Consider the following 18,968-nt stretch of genomic DNA (forward strand, 5'->3'; position numbering starts at 1 on the left):
ATATCACCGTTACAACTTTCTCCCATAAACGATAAGAAACAGAACCGGTACACACAAAGCACGGCAAAATCTAACGATGCGAATCATGAGAAAGCTTATTGTTCGAAATTCTAATACATTTGTTTCGACTCCTTCACTTTCTGGTAAGGTTGAAACTGCTTCAGTTTTCCAGGACACTTGGTGTAAAAGGAGCTTGCGCGCTTTTCTTCACCGCTGGTTGGGGTTCTCCTGCAAACCAGAAGAAAAAAAAATGGGTCAATGTCATAATTCATAATAGAGTAAATTTTAGGAACTGGTCGCTCAACTTTAACTCAATTCGAGTAATAATCTCTCAACTAAATATATTTATTATCATTAGTCCCTCAACTTATCAGAACATGCAGCTATAATTTCTCAACTAAAAGTTCATTACCATTGGTTTCTGAACTCATTAGAACGTGCAGTTATGATCTCTCAACTAAAAGTTCATTACCATTGATTTCTTAACTCTAATCCAATTGGAGAAATAGTCTCTCAATTTTAACCCAATTGGAGAACCATTGGTCCCTGAACTCTAATCTAACTAAAGAAATGGTCCCTCAACTCTAACCTAATTGAAGAAATAGTTCAACTTTAACCATATTGTGGTAATGGTCTTTCCAACATAACTCATTTGGATAAAATTCTGACAAAGTTGACGAAAAAAACCATAACTATACATTTTAATGAGTTGAGGGACCAAATTGTAGCAATGGTCTTTCCAACGTAACTTATTTTAACAAAATTCTGACGAAGTTGACGAAAATGACCATAGCTACATATTTTGATGAGTTGAGGGACAATGGTAATGGATTTTTAGTTGAGGAATCATTGCTCAAATTTAATTAAAATTGAGGGACCATTATCACAATTTACTTTTTCATTAAATTCCCACCCAAAATCCAAAATTCCAAAAGTAATAGGGTAAAAAGAAGAAAAGAATGCGTATTGGAAATAAGGGCCAAAGGTCTGGTCTTGAACAAAGTACGGTGGCGGATGATTCCAGTGACTTCCAATCCCACCACTGCGACATGAGCACCGTCATAGAAACCATCTTTGGGGCGCTTCGTTTTCTTTAAGACCAAGAGCGGCTTCTTGAAGGGCAGTTTCGTCCCTGTCAGTTCCTGGTAGCCGATAGTAAACGTGTAGGTTTCCGGCGAGGAAGGGCGGCAGAGAAGGCCGATGTGGAGGTTGTGGAGGCCATCTTCAAATTGGGGCTGAACTTCTACCACCCCTTGCAATTCCAGCACCGCCATTCCCGGCAGTCCTCTTCGCTATGATACTAAGTCGGGAAACAAGAACAGAGAAAGAAAACCGAAAAAAAAAAAAAAACAAAAAACTGATACAGATTTAGACCCGACCGCACACGGGTTTGGAGCAGCCACGAACTGAGTTTGACCGGTTGGATCGACTAGGGTTATCGTTCTTATTCAATTAGGTTAATTAGGTTTATTGACCTCTAAGAAACAATATTAGCTTAATTAGGTTTCCCTGGGATCATTGCTGCTGCTATTACCTCGGGCGGTGACGATTATTCATCAGATCGAATGGGCATGCCTTCTCTCCCATTTCGTTTTGGTTCTATAAGCTGTTGGAAGTTGGAGACGAGGTTCTCTTCGTGGGCGCAAATCAGTCAATATATGTTTAATGGCATATTAATCTCTGCCAGTTTAGCTGCAAACGGCGATTCCGGCCGTGAAAATTTGCAAATAAAACTTGAGTTCTCCCTGTCGGTCTTTGCCTCAGGTTTATCAATGGAGTCTATACATGTTTCCATCCTAGTCATAATTAGTGAACAAACACTGCCAATGCAACGAAAAAAATAGCTTCAATACTTCGTACTAAAGTTACAGACACTAGGGTTACACATACAGAGATGCAGACAGGAGAAAACTTCACCGAGGCGGTCTCTTCCTAAAAGATCAGCACGAGAGAAGTACAAAAGGTTAGGGGTGGCGTGGAAGGGGGTTGGTACAAAGTGTTTAGGAGCTGTACAAGGGTTGAAGTCAGTGTCTCTGCCTCCCCTTTTGGTTTACATCTGATCCACCGGAACCGTGTAAACTTCCACTCCTGGTGTGTCGAGGTTCAGAAAGCGCTTGTTTCTTATGCACAGGGACCTCCGCATGACAGAACTGCTCGTACAAATCATCCGTTTGGCAGAAGTTATCTAGACCAACATTGTTCAAGGTCAAGTCGCTAGTTCCTTGAGTTTTTGATGAGCTTAGTTGCTGCTGAAAGTACTCCTCAATATGCGGATCGTAGTCTAATGGGATTGCACCCGTGAGAGTTTTTATAGCAAATTCAATGCATGGATCGGGCCATGAACCCCCAAAAGGCAACTCAGTAGGGGATCCTGACTTCTGTCCAGCATCATCATCCTTTCCAACTTTCCCCCAGTGTTCAGGAATAAAAAGGTTGCCGCTTTCCTGCTTCCCACTGCTCTTATTGTCTACGTCCCCATGATGATCTTTTGGTGTAGTTAGTCCTCCTAATGAATGGTCACCATCGCTCCTGGCATTGTCAAAACCTATTCCAGTGAGAGTCTCTATTGCAAATGCAATGCAAGGATCTGTGAAGAAATCCCCGAGAGGTAAGTTTGGTTCAAGTCCTGGCTTCTCTTCAGCCTTATAATCGGTTTCAAGTTTTCCTGCATGCTCTTCTGGGCTACTTCGGCTCCCCAATGGGAAAACAGAAGCACAACTTTGCTTAGCATCGCCATTAATTGCTTGTTCCGCATTTTGAATATGCTTTTCTGGCTCAACCTCATGATAATCAGGCTGCCTGAGTGCACAAGTAGGCAAATTACCAGGGGAAGAACCTTCAGTTGTATGGCGTACTCCCTCCCCTGACTGTTTAACAGCAAATCGACGTGCTGAAGTACTTGGTTTCACTTCTGGAACTGGACCAGCTTCAACTCCAGCCAGTCTCATTGAAGCACGGCGAGGAACGATAAGCTCCACCTTGTTCTTTGATTTGCAAAGGTCGAGATGGGTCTTTTTCCCTTCATGTTTTATCAGACCAGTTTCCAGGCATTGCTTATCTGGCGGGCCTCCACCTGCAGGAACTGAAATACATTCATTTTTTGTGGAATCACAGTCCTGTTCTTTTTGCTCTGAACCTTTGGATTCTGGAGGATATAAGCTGCCCACCTCACCTGCAGCATGTCGTGAGTTCATATCAAATAAAAGCTTATTAACTTAGTGTTGCAGAATAAAAGGTTGGCCTTGGAAATCAGTCGAACTTCCTAAATCATTATGACAAAAAGGAAAATAACTAAGTCAATTTTCAGAGTCTCAACTCCCACTCCCACATAAAAGAAAGAGGAAAGAATAAGGAACATATCTATGAAAGGACAATACCAAGGGATTGTAAACAAGACGTGAAATTTGAACATTACTCTGATCAGAACTGTGTTCAGGAAGGGACGGGCCTTCAGTTGTATGGCGCGCTCCCTCCCCTGACTGTTCAGTTGCAGCTCGACGGGCTCGAGTACTTGTTTTCAGTTCTGGAACTGGACCAACTTCAACTCCAGCTAGTCGCTTTGAAGCACGGCGAGGCAAGATAAGCTCTTTCTTGTTCTTTGACTTGCAGAGGCCAGAACGGTTTCTTTCATGTTTTATCATCCCACTTTCCAGGCATTGGTTATCTGGTGGGTCTCCACCAGCGGGAGCTGAAATACATTCACTTTTTGTGGAATCACCGTCTTGTTCATTTTGCTCCGAACCTTTGGCTTCTGAAGGATTTAAGCTGCCCAATTCAGTGCCCACCTCACCTGCAGCATGTCACAGGTTCATGTCAGTTAAAAGATTATTAACTTAGTGTTGCAGAATAAGGGATGGCCTAGGAAATCAATCAAACTTTTCTAAATCATCAGGACAAAAAAAAGAAAAGAAAATAACTTTCTGGCAATTTTCAGTCTCAAATCCCACGAAAGATGAAAGAACAAGGAATATATCTACGAAGGATGATACCAAGAGATTGTAAATAAGATGTGAATTTGAACATTACTCTGATCAGAAGTATGTTCAGGAAGGGGCGGCCCTTCTCCGTTACATGAACAATTAAGTATCGCTCCATCCTTTGTTGTCTCGTTGAAGTTCAAACTTGGGTTGTCTAATTTCTGTTTCTTGGTTACAGCAGCAATCCAAATAAGGAAAGACATCGATGAAAATCTATAAGTATAATTTTTACTAACAATCAAAATTAATGGCAGGCACAGTAACGTTTAAAATCCAGACAATCCATTTTGTAGTAACTTACAGAGGATTTTTCATCTTCCAATTCCTTATCACTGCTGCCACTCGGGTTGATATTTAACCTTCCTGGCTCCTCATTTTCTAGATAGCGATGCACATCCCTGAGAGAGCGGAATACTTTTTCACTTACAGGAGCAATATAATGCTGCACAGAGACAGAATATCATTCAACGCAGGAGTGAACTTTAGGGATGACCCGTGATAAAGAGAATGAGTGGAATGAGCTTGAAACTGAAAGGCCGTTGAAACTCTTAACGAGGCCATACTGCGCACGCGCACACACTCACTCGCGCACAGAGAGAGAGAGAGAGAGAGAGAGAGAGAGAGAGAGAGAGAGAGTTCATTACCGTGTCTCTCCTAATCTTACGAGCCTTTTTCGTCATCCGGATTTCTTTGATCCATCCTGGAGGCAGGCCTTCTGCTACAGTCTTCTCAACTACAACCTAAATGCTTGAATAATTGAAGTTTCCATATCTAAATGAGTAAAATCTGATAAAGTTAAACATCTAAATGTAGATAATAAGTAGAAGTTTGAGTCAACGGACATCATCTGAAGGTCGCTTGAGAGTCTCCTCAATTTTCTGTTTGTCTTCATGACTGGTATTGGAGGTGCTAAGATAGCGAGATACCTCTGCCCTGGAACTAAATCTATGTCCACTTGAGGATTCGTAATAATACTGCAACAAACACAAATTATAAACACCTCTACTAAATCACCTATCGCAAAACATCGTCCATATCTCTCTCCCCAAGAGTTAAAAACAGTGTCAAACTTTGCTCAAACCGATTGAAACGAAAATAGCTTTCAAGTTGCAAGTGTAGTTCCCTATAAATAAGGATGTCGAATTAAGGAACTTGAAACTTTCGAAATTCGACAGTACAAAGCTCAGAGAAGCATAGTATGTTCCACATATAACACATTCAAAAACAGCAAGCAAAGGTGTCAGATTTAATCCTAAAATCGAACAGACCTGGGAAATGTCTGGTTCTAAGTTCATATCGAAAATGCACACCTCAACATTACAATTAAATCTCCAAACTTTTGCGGATGTGCTCGAATCCCCTTCTTCGCAGTTTAGATTAGTTTAAAGTAGAATATCGCTCGTATCAAAAATCCAAACTTCCAATCCTCCTCCACTCTTTTACAAGCACAAAAATTGGTTCTTTACCAACTTACAGAATTGAAATTAAGCTTAAACTTAACTAACTACCAAAATTACTTAAGGATCTTGCAGTTCTACTAGTTTTCCTAATCAGGGTTTGAGAAGTAAATAAATAAATTAAAAGATAGAAAGGAGTGTAATTTTCAGACCTTGTCTCTTCTGCCATTTTTTCTAACTTTGACCTCCACCGTCCATCCAGCTGGGAGCCATTCCTCGGAGTTCTGGTCCGCCATCGCCGGAGACTGATTTTCCGAGCAACCACCGCCGGAGTATGAGCCGCACTCTCTCCCTCTCTCTCTCTCTCCGAGTGAAAAGCTTGGAAGGTCTTCAGACCCACGTGTTTCCGAAACTGTATTGCGCGAGGCGCAGAAGTTAGAACATGGCAGTTAAAAAGCTGCTTGACGAAGTTGTACCTAAAGGACGGTGCTGCCCTCTGTCTTTTACTAAAAGACACTTTTGACTCCAAGTACAATGTTACAAAGCGAAAGTTTTAAGGGAGGGTCTGAGTGGGGACGCAGAGGATTGAAGTGCGCCACGTGGAATGTGCACTTTCTGGTGGATCAGGATCCTCTCCTGAACTTTGTATAGGTATTCTCATGACCAAGAAATATGAGTCATTGGATGAAAATCCAACGGTTACAAACAGGAGGTCCCTTTAAAGTTATAATAATTATAACCATTAAATTTTCATCTAACGATCCACGCTTCTTGATCATAAGGATTCTCATCCTTAGATCAGGAGATGATGCTGATCCCTTTCTGGTGACGGAGATTCAACTATTCTACCAGCAAAAGGCCGACCGGTTAACCTAACTTATCCATTAGCCAATGACACGTTGCTCGTTGGATTGCTTACATTTGCTCCCAATGAAAAGTTATCGGTATTATTTATTTTAATAAAAAAATATATTATTGCATTAAAAAGTTAATTCTGATATATTCATTTTATTCTTTATTTTGTGTACAATCTCTTTTTGCGTCGCATTAAAAAATCTCTTTCACCTTCTCAGCCCACCACTACCTCCATGAAACCCATCACCTTCCTCGTTTTCTTCTCTCTCCGTTCCATTCTCCCTATCTCACTTTTCTGTACGCAAGCTTGATGCCGGAGCCAAACGGACGCCGGTGGTTTGAAGACCGTTGCTGGGCTGATCCTACTTTCTTTCTACTGAAACAACGAAACGAAAGAAAGGCAGATTCGCCAAACTCTGCTTTAGATTGTGAACATCGTCTCTTAACAAGAAAAAAAAATGGAAAATTTGTAACATATACTCATATCTCCATTGAGCTTCCATTGTTAAAACAAAAAATGGATACAATATGCATAAAAGTGATAGAAGTAAAGAATACAGATGAAGAAATATAACAACTTGTTTACAACCGCAAGGTAGGCACGACCCAAAATGAAGGTTGCATGGTCTTTTCTAAAAGTTTCTTAGCCTCTCGGGTATAAGGCTGCGAAAAGCTTCGACTTTCCACATTATACACGCAATAATCATCACTTAAGCGGTTTTTTGGATAACTGTTGATACGATCATAATCGTAGTTGAAGTATATGCAATTTGGCATACATCCTGGAAAATTGGAAGCCTTAACAGATATGGAAAAGTTATCACCCAAAAAGAAAGCAAGATCACCTAGGGTTTTTGTCTCAACCCACTCACACTTATCAGAATTCAATTTAAATATCCTGACTAACGTTGTCACACGACCAGTCTTAAATTTAAAACCCCTTTGAACCATCCACAATTCGTTATCATTTAAAACCACGATATACGCCTTTACTACCTCATCGAATTCCATGTAATCGCCGGCAACCAATTGTTTATTGGAGATGGACTGAGTAGCAATATCAAAAGAAGAAAGTCTACCCCATTCTTCGACAACATAAAACTTATCTCCAACATGAACAACATCTTGGTATTGGATATTGCGTCTTTGATCAATGTACGTCCATGGTGATGTATCTTTATCCTTGAGTCTAATGAAAGCCAATTTACCGTGCTCATGTATGACCAGAACAATACATTTATCGACATCTAATATTGGGTCTGTAGACATTGTCGCCTTGATCACAAAAGTACAGTTTATCTGAACAGACATTTCTCTTTCAGGCAGACGAGCAAGTGGAGGGAGATCAATGAGGGAATCTTCTCTCTTTTTACGCCCTTTGATCCATAAAAAGGGATTTATAAGGGTTACGACCAAATCCATATTCATAGCTATTAACCATCCTTTTGAAGAACCACACAATCGCTTCTTCGGAAAATTTAGTTGCAAACCAAGGACTTTGTCTTCCATGGGACTGTATATATCTTCCAATCACGTTTTTTGGCAGTTTGAATCAAGGGTAGTGGAGGATTATGACAACTTGAGTACATCTCCTCAAATTTTCTTTTATTATCTTGTGCTACGCAATACCATGGCATACAAACAGCATTGAATCGAATACAACCTAACGGCGACAATATCTTCTCTAAAATTGAATCCAAGAGATGCTTAGGAAGATATGCCCAATCTGAGAAGGAAGAAAAATAAAATAAAATCAATAACTGCATGGGACAAACAAAACAAAAACTACTGAGTGCCTCTTTTTATTTTCGAAGAGATCCCTCTTTCTTTTGTTTTCGAAAAAGATACAAAATAGTATATATCAATCACGCCAAGCATATCACAGACAGAAAACGACTAAAATGTTCACTGCAAATTTAGAAGGATCTAACCCTAAACTCCGATATCTAATAGCTAAAACTTGATTGGAAAAGAAAAGATTAAAATTAGGATGTCATGATCATGACAAGGTAAATAAATGTATAAAGTAAGGGGAACAACACACCTGATCCCATGATTTCAGAACTGTGAACAAGTTCTTGCGCAGAAAATAAATTGAAGAGTGCAGGCCTTTTTTTTGGTGTTAAATATGTAATTCAGCGACTAAAAAGTCTTTATTTAATATTTATACATCACTGCGTGTAGTCCCTGATAAACTAAAGGAGTACAAGTACAAGGATTCTAAGGATATCCAAACAAAATCGTGTTCTACACGAACAACATCTTGGAATTGGATACAGGATCTTTCATCAATGTACGTCCATGATGATGTATCCTTATCCTTGACTCTAATGAAAGCCAATTTACCTGGCTCGTGTATGACCACAACAATACATTTATCGACATCTAATATTGGGTCTGCAGACATTGTCGCCTTAATCACAAAAGTACAGGTTATCTGAACAGACACTCTTTCTTGCGGACGAGCGAGTGGAGGGAGATTGATGATGGAATCTTCTCTTTTTTTCCTCCCTTTGATCCATAAAAAGGGATTTATAAGGGTTACTACCAAATCCATATTCATAGCTATTAACCATCCTTTTGAAGAACCACAGAATCGCTTCTTCGAAAAATTTAGTTGCAGACCAAGGACTCTATCTTCGATGGGGTGGTATATATTCCAATCACGTTTTTTGGCAGTTTGAATCAAGAGTAGTCGAGGATTATGACAACTAGAAATCTCGTCAATTTTTCTTTTATTATCTTTTGCTACGCAATACCATGACATACAAACGGCACTGAATCGAATATATTCTAATCGTGACGCTAAATTCTCTAAACTTGATTCCAAAAGATAGTTAGGAAGAGATGCCCAATCTGAGAAAGAAGAAAAATTAAACAAAATCAATAAGAGAAACCATGGTTATGTTAAACACATAAAATTGCAGACATTTATATAGAGGTTTTATGCATGGGACAAACAAAACAAAAACTACTGAGTGCATCTTTTTATTTTCGAAGACGATCCCTATTTCTTTTGTTTTCGAAGAAGATACAGATATATAGTATTGTTGACCCTAAAAATTACAAAGCCTACGTGGCGCGCAGGCCGAGTAACTAATAAGCTAACTACGTCCTTCGGTTGAATGCGGGGCGTACCAACTCATCGGCCGAGCTCGGCTGAGGAGTAAAATTTGTTGATGTTACGTTGAGCATATTGCTGACTTCTTGATCTTGCGATTGCGGCCGAAGAAGGAACAAATCTCGGTCTTTGGATTCTTGAGCCTGAAGACAAAGCTGCTAGTTCTGCGAAGTTCACAAATCGTCAGTGCCGGATTCAGTTACAGTGATTATATTCCTGAGAGTATAAGCACGTCGAATTGACACCAGACTGTACGGACACAAGTATTCAAAGGTGATGTATGTCTTGATGGTAAATGTGGTTCGACCGTCAGAATGCTAAACTCTGAAACTCACTTGGGAGCATCCAATCATAAAACCACTCGGCGTTCAAAGCGCCAAATGTCGTAACTCGTAACACCTTACTTCGCCGAGAAGGTTAATAAGATGACCTCTGCCAATAAGGATTCAGAAACCCTTCTCGATCGAGACTTGGATAGGTAACCAGTCGGCCTCAACGCAGTGCTGTTTATCCAAACTAAAGGTGCTCTTCGGTCGGCTGATTCTACGGCAATAGTGTTGTTTATCCAAACTGAAGGTGTTCGCTGGTTGCCTTCACAGTGCTGTTTATCCAAACTGAAGATGTGTCGGCGGGAAAAAGAAAATAAAAAATCTCAAGATGTTTGAGAGGTTTTGCGCAGGGCAGTTGTGTGTTGAATTAGAGCTCCTCCTCCCGTTGCCATTGCATCTGTATTTATAGGATTGAAGTACTTGCTTTGCACGGTCTGGACTTGTAGAATTTGATTTCAATTCAAACTTGTTAGCCAAAACTTCAGTCAAAGACTTCTCAAGATAGGCAAGAGCATATCCTTTAGCCGTCATCATCATCTGACTCTAACCATTATTCAAAAAATAAAACATATGTTTTTTTCCTCCCTTATCCTTTGCATCCCTCAAAAGAAACCGTGCCCTCAAACTATTTCCTAGTTCAGCTAGGAAACTGTGCCCTCACATCAATGTTTTCCTTCTTTATTTCCACCATGTTGATCCAGGTGGCGCTTATGCATGCAAAGTTACATAGGATAAAATCCCAACAAGCACATTCACATGGCCACATCCAAAAGCATATACCATTTGGCACCATATTTATCTGCTGCCGCATATCCTGATATTCCAAATGTTCAAATCAATCGGGATATAGATAAATATCAGGTTTAAATAATTTAAAATATCATTAAGAGATAATATCATGATTAAAATCACAATATTATTTCTCAATAATAATCGAAAATTATTTCAACCACTTTGTCATTCAACGGTCTAAAATTCTGCTTATTCAACGGTCTTGATTACTCGGGCTGATAGTGTAAAATCAGGTCCAAACAAGTATATATTAATCTCGTCTGGCAAATCACAGACAGCAAACGACTAAAAGTGTTTAGCAGATTTAGAAGAATCTAACCCTAAATACTGATATTTAATATCTAAAACTTGATTGGAAAAAGTAAGGGGAAATATGAAGAGAAAACACACTTGATCCCATGATTTCAGAACTGTGAAGATGTTCTTGCAGAAGATAAATTGAAGGGTACAGAGCTTCTTTTTTTGTTGTTGAATATGTAAAATAATTGATTAAAAGTCCTTATTTATACATCACTGCGTGTACTCCAAAATAAACTAAGGGATTATAAGGATTAGAGACAAAATGGTATTCTATAAGGATTAGGATTTGTTATGGTTTATTGTTTTACGTATTTTCGTTTCTTGTGCTTTGCTCTCCTTAGGATTATATTTTCCCTTGCATTATTTTTGCATACCATGAAAAGTGTGTGACGCTCCTAATTCTCATGTTTTCACTTAGTTAGGTCATATCTTGTGTGTTGCCCCACCAAGGTTTGAATCATGTTGCCAACAATTATCGGTGGAGCACGACTAGTAAATTCCTACATAATTCATACCGGTGACAGCTGATCGTTAAGTGCCGCGTATAAGTCCTTCTGACTCAATGGCGGCCGATAAGACACATAGAATTTGGATCCTTAATTAAAATGTGAACGTATGGATTAGAAAGGCGGCCCATGTTGGAGCGTAAGTGTCCCAACTAGTTAGCAAACCTTCGATTTTTCTATAAGTGGTTATGTGTACGTTCAAGTTTCATCTATGAACATTCTTGTTTTTTGGACACCTAATTTGCTCACACAATTTTCTTGGCACCCAAAATAATTCATTAAACCTTAGAGAATACTATTCTTTTACTTTTTATGAATTTACTAGAGACGTCCAAATTTCATTTTTTTGGACACTCATTTTCAAGCGAAATTCAAGGGTCACAAGTTTTAGATAAGCATGGTAAAATAAAATTCAACAGTCGCAAAGTTCATCGGACACTTAGTTAGCACGTTGTTTGTTTCAAACTCCTATGGATGTTTAAAAAAACACTTGTTTTTCTTAAAGAAATTACTAAGACATTTGTGGTAATTTTATTATATTGGGTATAAAATATAAATAAATAAGTACATATGACTCCACCAAAATAGAACAGATGGTTTGCAACACATTGCAACTGCCATGGAGTCGAATACTTGACCTTGAGCTGAACCCGTGCGATCTATTTTGCTTCTTTCTTAGCGGATACTATTACTTAGTAATTAGGATTTTGCAGCCAAAAATTTATTTAATATTGTTGTGATCAGCAATGCGAGGAATCAAGTTGAAATTCGGTGATCTTAAGTGAGCTCTTTGTTGCTTGATCCTTTTATATTTGTAAATGTTGCTATCATATTTCGTTTTCTTGATTAAGGATCCGGTGTTATTGTCCTTCAGGTTGATTTATTGTGATTTATAATTCGATAATTTGAATGTATAATAACAAAGAAATTAAGTAAAAGAAATAACTTAGTTATCTATATGAAAATGTTACTTGAAGCAACAATTGGAAATTCATAAAAGTAAAGTAAAAAACCACTTATCAAGCTTAAATCTACGATTAAGGTATAGATCGACACTAGGGCTTAGTTCTTGAGAGCAATTGTGCTGCTCCTTATCCTTTTTATTATAATATAAATTCCAGCAGCTCATGCAAAAGAACTGGCCGTCGAGCTCTTTCTTATGTTTATTTTCCGCGTGCTTTATAACTCCATTCTTGAGCAGAAATTCTTTGTGTCATAAATAGCAGCGATAGTGTTCCGCTTGGACATGCTGTAGTCCTTCGTGTTTGTCGAGCTCTTCCTTATTAGTGCTATAGAATCACACTTATCACAGTTGAATGACATCTATAAAAATGCAAAAGAAAAACATGATGAAATGTAAACGTTAAGCAAAGGACAACCATACAAAAAAGAGAAGGGAAACAGAGACAAGTAAAAGAAAACCATAAACATAAACCGTTCGATAGATAGATACGAAATGCACAGATCGGAGAATAGTTAGATATCAGTAATTAGCAACTCTATCAGGTCATATAAAGGCAGATTCTGGTCTTGAAGAATGCAAAAGAAATAGTATTCTTGCAATATGCATGACTCAGTTTGGAAGGTGAAAAATAATGTTTCCGTTGCATTGCATTAACATACAATTGTAACCCAAACCGAAACCAGAGATTTAGCTAGGTTGTATATATGTATGTCGGCGCGAAACTACTTCGGGTTGAATTTTTGAAGAGCTATTTGCCCTAGCTAGCTAATTGGTACATGACAGCTTGATCATTCGGTTTTCATGTGTTTAAAAGAGCCATTGAAACAGATTGATCGTCATGCTTTGTGTCTGTCTGTGATCAACAAGCAAATGAAAATAAACTAGCTATATTTTGGAGCACAAGGAGCTGTGAACAAGTATGGACCTATGTTCCAAGTCCTCTTGGTGATTTTTTTTAACAGCTCAGTTATGATTTTGAAGACAAAATTTTGTAGACTAAATGACATGAAAGTTGATGATTTGATTCTTCATGAGCTTCTGGAAAAAAATTGCAAGGGCTCAACTGGCTCAGTAATTGTCAATGCGATGCTTATGGACGTTATATTTTCTGACTTTTTTCCCCGCAAACATTGGAACTACCACGTAACTATGGAGCAGCGAAGGAGAGTGAACCACAGATTGAACATAATTTGCAAGTAAAAATAACTGCTTACATATAACAGGTCATGTAATGTTTGCACAGAAACTTGCAAGAAATAGCATGTACAAACAAAAGTTGGGTATTAATTTTGGGTTTTGAAGAGCATGGCAACTTTGCAAGTGTTGAAAACTGACAATTACCAACATGTACTAGCCTCCAAGAATCCAAAAGTAACAACTACACTTTCCCCTATCACGCAGGGCAATGATGTTCCTCCTTGTCGGCTTTTGCGAAAAAAAAAAATAAATAAATAAATAAACAATTTACAGCAACTTTTGCACATGAACCACCGTGTATTTGCAAAATTCTGCTAAACTCTCGTGCAATTGATTTCGGTAACAGAAAACTTGGAATGTCCAAGACTATGTATTATAAATTATAATACAAAATAATAGAAACTAAGACATTATACAATCCAACTCTGAATGAAAACTAATCTGTATTATGAGAAAATATCTGATCTGCTATCAAGTGAAAGCAGATTGGTGCCATAAAGTTAATTGTGAAGCGGATTTGGTCCTGCAGGAACATGTCGACGCGAAACTGCGCGGATCGGGCTGATCTTATTCTTCATCATCGACTCCATAGATCTTAGGAATATAGGAAAATACTTGCTGTATCTTAACTTCTGTTCTGTATCTCCATTTGAAGCTTGAGTAGTACTAATTATCGGTCGACAGCTGCAAATTTGAATCACTGCTAACAAGCAAATGACAACTGGGATTACGTGCTTTTGAGCTTTCATGATTTGTCTGAAAAGAAAAGCAGAAGAGAAATGTGCTTTGTTTGTGTTCTTGGTGTTTGTCAACAAGTCCTTTGAACTGCTCTATTAATAAAGGAGCTGGCATTTGCCTGCAGGCTGCCTGCAGTCCTGAAAATATTCCGAAAACTCATAAATTTAAAACAGCTACCAAGTCAAAATTCGGAATCGAAATCGGTGTTGTGCTGTTACATGTACTTCCACACGTTTATTCCACATGACAAAAGTTGACTTTCGTAGGAAGTCGCTTTCTGCAATGCAAGCTGGCCACCATGTGTAGCTCCTTTGCTAACAAGCACAGTTGACTTATCCTCCAAGCTACAACTTTGTTATTAAAAATTGAAATGGCTTGAATTGCAGACATGGCACTAGATCACTAAAAAGGAGACCCCAACCGCAACCCACTTTGCGACGATCGGATAAAATTGTCTATTGTACGCAGCCTTACTCTTGTTTTAGGAATCGATTAAATTAAGCAGCTGGTGTAAACTGTAAAATTCAGGCCGAGAAGCAACCAAAACATAATCCCTTTTTTTTTTTTTTTTTCCAGATGCCTTGATGGTTATACTTTGTTTCTAGGAAGAATTTATGGGACTGAGATGTTAAAATTGTCGATCCATTCGGACTTTTTGTTACTATGATTGCATCATTTTAAGTACATACGTCGAATTTCGACCGCTTTTTCGCGTGAAGACTACGTGCAAGACTTGTAAGATTCATGCATTGCATTTGCAGCATAAATTTGACAAAAAAAAAAAAAAGAGGCTTGCTTACTGTAACGTTACATACAAATTCATATGTCAGCAAGCAGGCTGCTTCAGAAAACTAACATTATAAAACAAAATAATGACACTGAGATTGCTCCAGCAGTCAACTGACATTTTTTATTTGTTTGCTCATGTATGAGATATGACCTAATCCCTGCTACAAAATGTCTAATACATTTTCTTAATCAACATGTGCAGTCGACTAAACACAGTGGCATTATTCAGGGTGCATGAATACTTTCATGGATTGACCAAGAAAAAAAAGGAGTGGTTTGAAATTATGAGGCCGGTGGTATGAAGTTCGGAATCTTTACCAAACTTGTGGGAAGAAAATTGATCATGTAATTTGATGGCGAAAGTGTATCTGTCGATAAAAGTCTTGTGATGGATTTTCTTGAAGAAATTGAGGTTCTACCATAAAATCAATTGGCAATATAAGGAGCAGGGCTAGTCTTGAGACTTTTAAGGCCCGGGGCGACTCCAAAAATGTGCCCTAACTTCATATAAGAAAATTACTTGTTTTCACACGTAAGACTTTAATAAAATTATACTTTAGAATGCGCTTCAAACTCTATAACTTAGACACGAAAAAAATTAATTTATTTTATATTGAGAGAAGGGAACAAATAGATAAATAATGAGTTTTGTTTTCCTTTTATCTAAACTTTTAGAGTGTTTTTATATAACTCGTGAGATGTTTTTTTCTTATTTACTAACCTTGTCAGTATGAGACTAAAAAAATAATTATATTTTCAAATCTTTAGTTGATATATATAGATAATAAATGAGACATGCATCCATTAATTTCTTGAAGGCTAATGCTGGGAATACGGAATTTTGTAAATTGAATTATGGGATTATTGATGATTGAATTATTACTTGAGTGTTGAATAACATGCTTATTTCTTATTAGTGACACGTCATATGGTTTGCAAATTTGGTATACGCATTACTCTTTATTGAATGTTAAACTTGAATCGGAATCAATGTCTAAAAATTACAACCCACATAGTTACTAGCTAGCCATTAAAAATAAATTAACAAGCAAATAAAATTTGGTAAAAATTGGAAAGAATAAAAAAACACACGTAGCATTTCAAACTTAAGACCTTTCGTTAATTTTAAACGCAGAAACCATTGCTTCTGATTAAACTTCTTAATCATTTAACCATAATTTAGAAAATTTATACTCTTACAAAAAGAAATTCCAAAATTTTTAAAATTTATACTCTTATGAAAATAAATTTATATAAAATGAAAAATAATAAACCACACATAAAGTTTTGAACCAAGACCTCCAAGTTTATTTAAACATCATGAACCACCACTTCTAGTTAAACTTCTTAATTATTCGGCTAAATTTTATAAATTTATACCCTTATAAAAAGAAATTCATAAAAATTAGAAAATAAATAAACACATAGAGATTTGAACCCGGGACCTACTTCTTAATTTTAAACAACATAAACCACTAGTTCTAATTAAACTTCTGAGTCATTTAACCAAATTTTATAATTTATACTCTTATGCAATTATATATGAATATAACACCCGAAATAATTTTGGTGCCCCCGACGATCGTCCTGCCCACACTGAGCCTGGGCCAGCCCTGATGGAGAGTAACTCAACCTCTTATAAGCTCATGCAAGGTCCCTCCTCTCATTAATGTGAGATTCATTCTCAGCACGCCCCTTCATGTGTGATGAATTTTCAAACTTAACACGTGCACAACACAAGGACTAAGAACTTCGGCAATGAGGTGACTTTCAACTTTGATTTTACCTGCATTCGAAGGTTTGAGACTCATTCATTCATTCATTGTTTTCCAATCTATTTCTATAGCGCATAATCGGACGATCATCCAAAAATTGAGTACGTAGTGATTCACCAGAGTGGTCGCGTTGATTAGTACCGAAGATCATCATGTTGTGCAAACTAAACACTGGATGTACTCAGCTTGATTTCTGATCTATACATGCATTGACTATGATGCAAACAAAATCACTGGATATTCGAAAAAGGTATCAACTACTTTACATCTTCGATTTACAAAATTATGACACGATTACGCAACAAATTCAACTGCTAATCGCTCGGTTCAATGAAAGAACTGAAGAGAAAAGAAAATTTCTTCAAAATCTTGAGCAGGGAAGCAGATTTTCGACCTTTTCCTACTTGTTCTTTCCAAGAACCGAGTGTATGATTTGTGAGATACAATTGGCTCAGTTGTGAAGTGGATTTGGTCCACCGGGGACTGCTTTGTGCGCAACAACGTTGATTCCGTTCATCTTCTTGTATCCAAATCCTGCAGAAGAATGAGAACCGGCACCAAGGCGCCGCGCAAAGAGAGACGAAAACTTGGCTCTTAGTCTTGGTTCGGATCTTCGCTGCCATGCCAGGACCAAGTGATGCGCCGGCAACTCGAAACATGAACCAGTGCAATAATTACAACAAGGAACAAAATGATAGGAGAGAGTTTATGAATTCTCATGACTAAAAAACTTGAGCTAGAAGGTTTGAACTCAAAGATTTTATTTATAAGGGTCAGGCATCCTTATGAATTATTTTTTTTCCCAATTTATATTTTTATTTGGAAGGACACGATGAAGCAACCACTGGTCAGATAGAAGCCAAAACTAACAATCAATCAGTCATATATACATACATATACATATATATATATATATATATATTATAGACACACACACACACACATACATACATACATATATATATATATATATATATGTATGTGAATGCAAGAACACTCATTTTCTAATTATATATATCTACCGAGAAAGGGCAACACATTAAATAAGAAACTAAGACAATCTTCAAATGAGATATTTAGAATGTCTCGCAATTAAATTTAAAGGTAGGAAGAAGTTTCAACTGATATATCAATTCTCCATGGATTGACATACGAATATTTTGCTAACAAATTTGACATATGAGAAAATGTGCTGTCAATTTTTTTTTAAAACAAAATTATTTTATTATGTGAGACCCATTAATGTACCAATTATAAAACTAAAAATTTTATTTCAAATAATTTATTTTAAAAATGAGCCATACAAATATTATTATAACAAAAAAGAAGAGTTAGAGGGAAAAAAAAATCTAACATACCACGTTAATCATCAAATTAATATTTGACAATTATTTTTTTCTATATCTATTTAAGATGCTCTAAGCAATTGATAGAGAGTAAATTGTAGATATGGTCCCTTAATTTTAACTCAATTGGAACAATGGTCCCTCAACTAAAAATCCATTAGCATTGGTCCCTCAACTCATCAAAACGTGCAGCTATGGTCCCTCAACTTTAATTCAACTGGAGAAATAATCTCTTAACTTTAACCCAATTATAACAATAGTCCTTCCAACATAACTCGTTTTGACAAAATTTTTTACGTAGTTGACAAAAAGGACGATAATTACACACTTTGATGAGTTGAGAGACCCTGATTGTATAAATGATCATTCCAACATAACTTATTTTGACAAAATTTTAACGAAATTGATGAAAAGGACTATAGCTACACATTTTGATAAATTGAGGGACCAATAGTAATGGATTTTAAGTTGAGGGACCATTGCTCGAATTTGATTAAAATTGAGGGACAATTGCTACAATTTACTCTTTGATAGAAGCAAGCTAGCTGATGAAACAAGATCTGCACTATCACTGTTTATATATGTGTCTCTAGTGATGAAAGAAACATGGAACTGCTGACGTCTAAGATTCTCTTGTTAGGAGGATTCTCTCCCCTTCTAATCTCTCTTTCCTTCTATTTTCTCTTATTTGAACGGTTACGATTTAATCACGTCAATATCTTATATTAATTTTTTTTATAGAAACAAGAACACAAAAAAACAAAATGTAAGATGAAGGGAGGAAAGAGAATGAAAATAGAGGAGGGAGAGAATTGTACTCTCTTGTTACGAAGGCAAGTCATAAAATTGAGGTAGCTAAAGGACGACGGCATTTAATCAATA

The 18,968-nt window shown here is 37.3% G+C and overlaps 3 protein-coding genes across 6 annotated transcripts; all 3 read right to left on the reverse strand.

The window, feature by feature from the left end:
• Nucleotides 1–160: 160 nt before the first annotated feature.
• On the reverse strand, nt 161–1,274 carry LOC125471099 (putative uncharacterized protein DDB_G0287975). The gene is made up of 2 exons (XM_048571012.1): nt 1,007–1,274; nt 161–228 (listed from the first exon to the last, which is right to left on the reverse strand). Exons 1-2 carry the CDS (start codon nt 1,272–1,274, stop codon nt 161–163), a joined length of 336 nt encoding a protein of 111 aa, XP_048426969.1.
• Nucleotides 1,275–1,827: 553 nt separating this feature from the next.
• Nucleotides 1,828–5,799, reverse strand: LOC125471115 (methyl-CpG-binding domain-containing protein 13-like). Of its 4 annotated transcripts, none has more exons than XM_048571096.1 (7): nt 5,587–5,799; nt 4,820–4,951; nt 4,622–4,717; nt 4,279–4,419; nt 4,027–4,138; nt 3,416–3,790; nt 1,828–3,172 (listed from the first exon to the last, which is right to left on the reverse strand). In XM_048571096.1, exons 1-7 carry the CDS (start codon nt 5,668–5,670, stop codon nt 2,025–2,027), a joined length of 2,088 nt encoding a protein of 695 aa, XP_048427053.1. In that variant the 5' UTR covers nt 5,671–5,799; the 3' UTR covers nt 1,828–2,024. The 4 variants fall into 4 exon arrangements, with proteins under 4 accessions (XP_048427053.1, XP_048427052.1, XP_048427054.1 ...); XM_048571095.1 differs by having other exon boundaries at nt 4,027–4,144; XM_048571097.1 differs by lacking the exon at nt 5,587–5,799 and having other exon boundaries at nt 4,027–4,144; nt 4,622–4,724; nt 4,820–4,953.
• A 1,012-nt stretch (nt 5,800–6,811) lies between these two features.
• On the reverse strand, nt 6,812–7,738 carry LOC125471100 (putative F-box protein At3g25750). Its single transcript, XM_048571013.1, has one exon. The coding sequence runs from the start codon at nt 7,736–7,738 to the stop codon at nt 6,812–6,814; it is 927 nt and encodes a 308-aa protein (XP_048426970.1).
• Nucleotides 7,739–18,968: the final 11,230 nt, after the last annotated feature.

This window comes from the organism of the source record quoted next, unplaced genomic scaffold (assembly GCF_019419815.1).
Source record: "Pyrus x bretschneideri cultivar Hongxiangsu unplaced genomic scaffold, Pyrus_bretschneideri_v1 Contig57, whole genome shotgun sequence".
Taxonomy (NCBI): Eukaryota; Viridiplantae; Streptophyta; class Magnoliopsida; order Rosales; family Rosaceae; genus Pyrus; species Pyrus x bretschneideri.

Bases quoted from the DNA above. Each gene is read 5' to 3' on its own strand.
- LOC125471099 (XM_048571012.1), bottom strand. From the start codon at position 1,274: ATGGCGGTGCTGGAATTGCAAGGGGTGGTAGAAGTTCAGCCCCAATTT. The intron at 229-1,006 runs GTACTTTGTTCA...TCTGGTTTGCAG, and splicing joins CACTGGAATCATCCGCCACC to GAGAACCCCAACCAGCGGTG.
- LOC125471115 (XM_048571095.1), bottom strand. From the start codon at position 5,670: ATGGCGGACCAGAACTCCGAGGAATGGCTCCCAGCTGGATGGACGGTG. The intron at 4,952-5,586 runs GTCTGAAAATTA...TGTTTGTTGCAG, and splicing joins AAAATGGCAGAAGAGACAAG to TATTATTACGAATCCTCAAG. The intron at 4,718-4,819 runs GTCCGTTGACTC...TCAAGCATTTAG, and splicing joins TCAAGCGACCTTCAGATGAT to GTTGTAGTTGAGAAGACTGT.
- LOC125471100 (XM_048571013.1), bottom strand. From the start codon at position 7,738: ATGGAAGACAAAGTCCTTGGTTTGCAACTAAATTTTCCGAAGAAGCGA.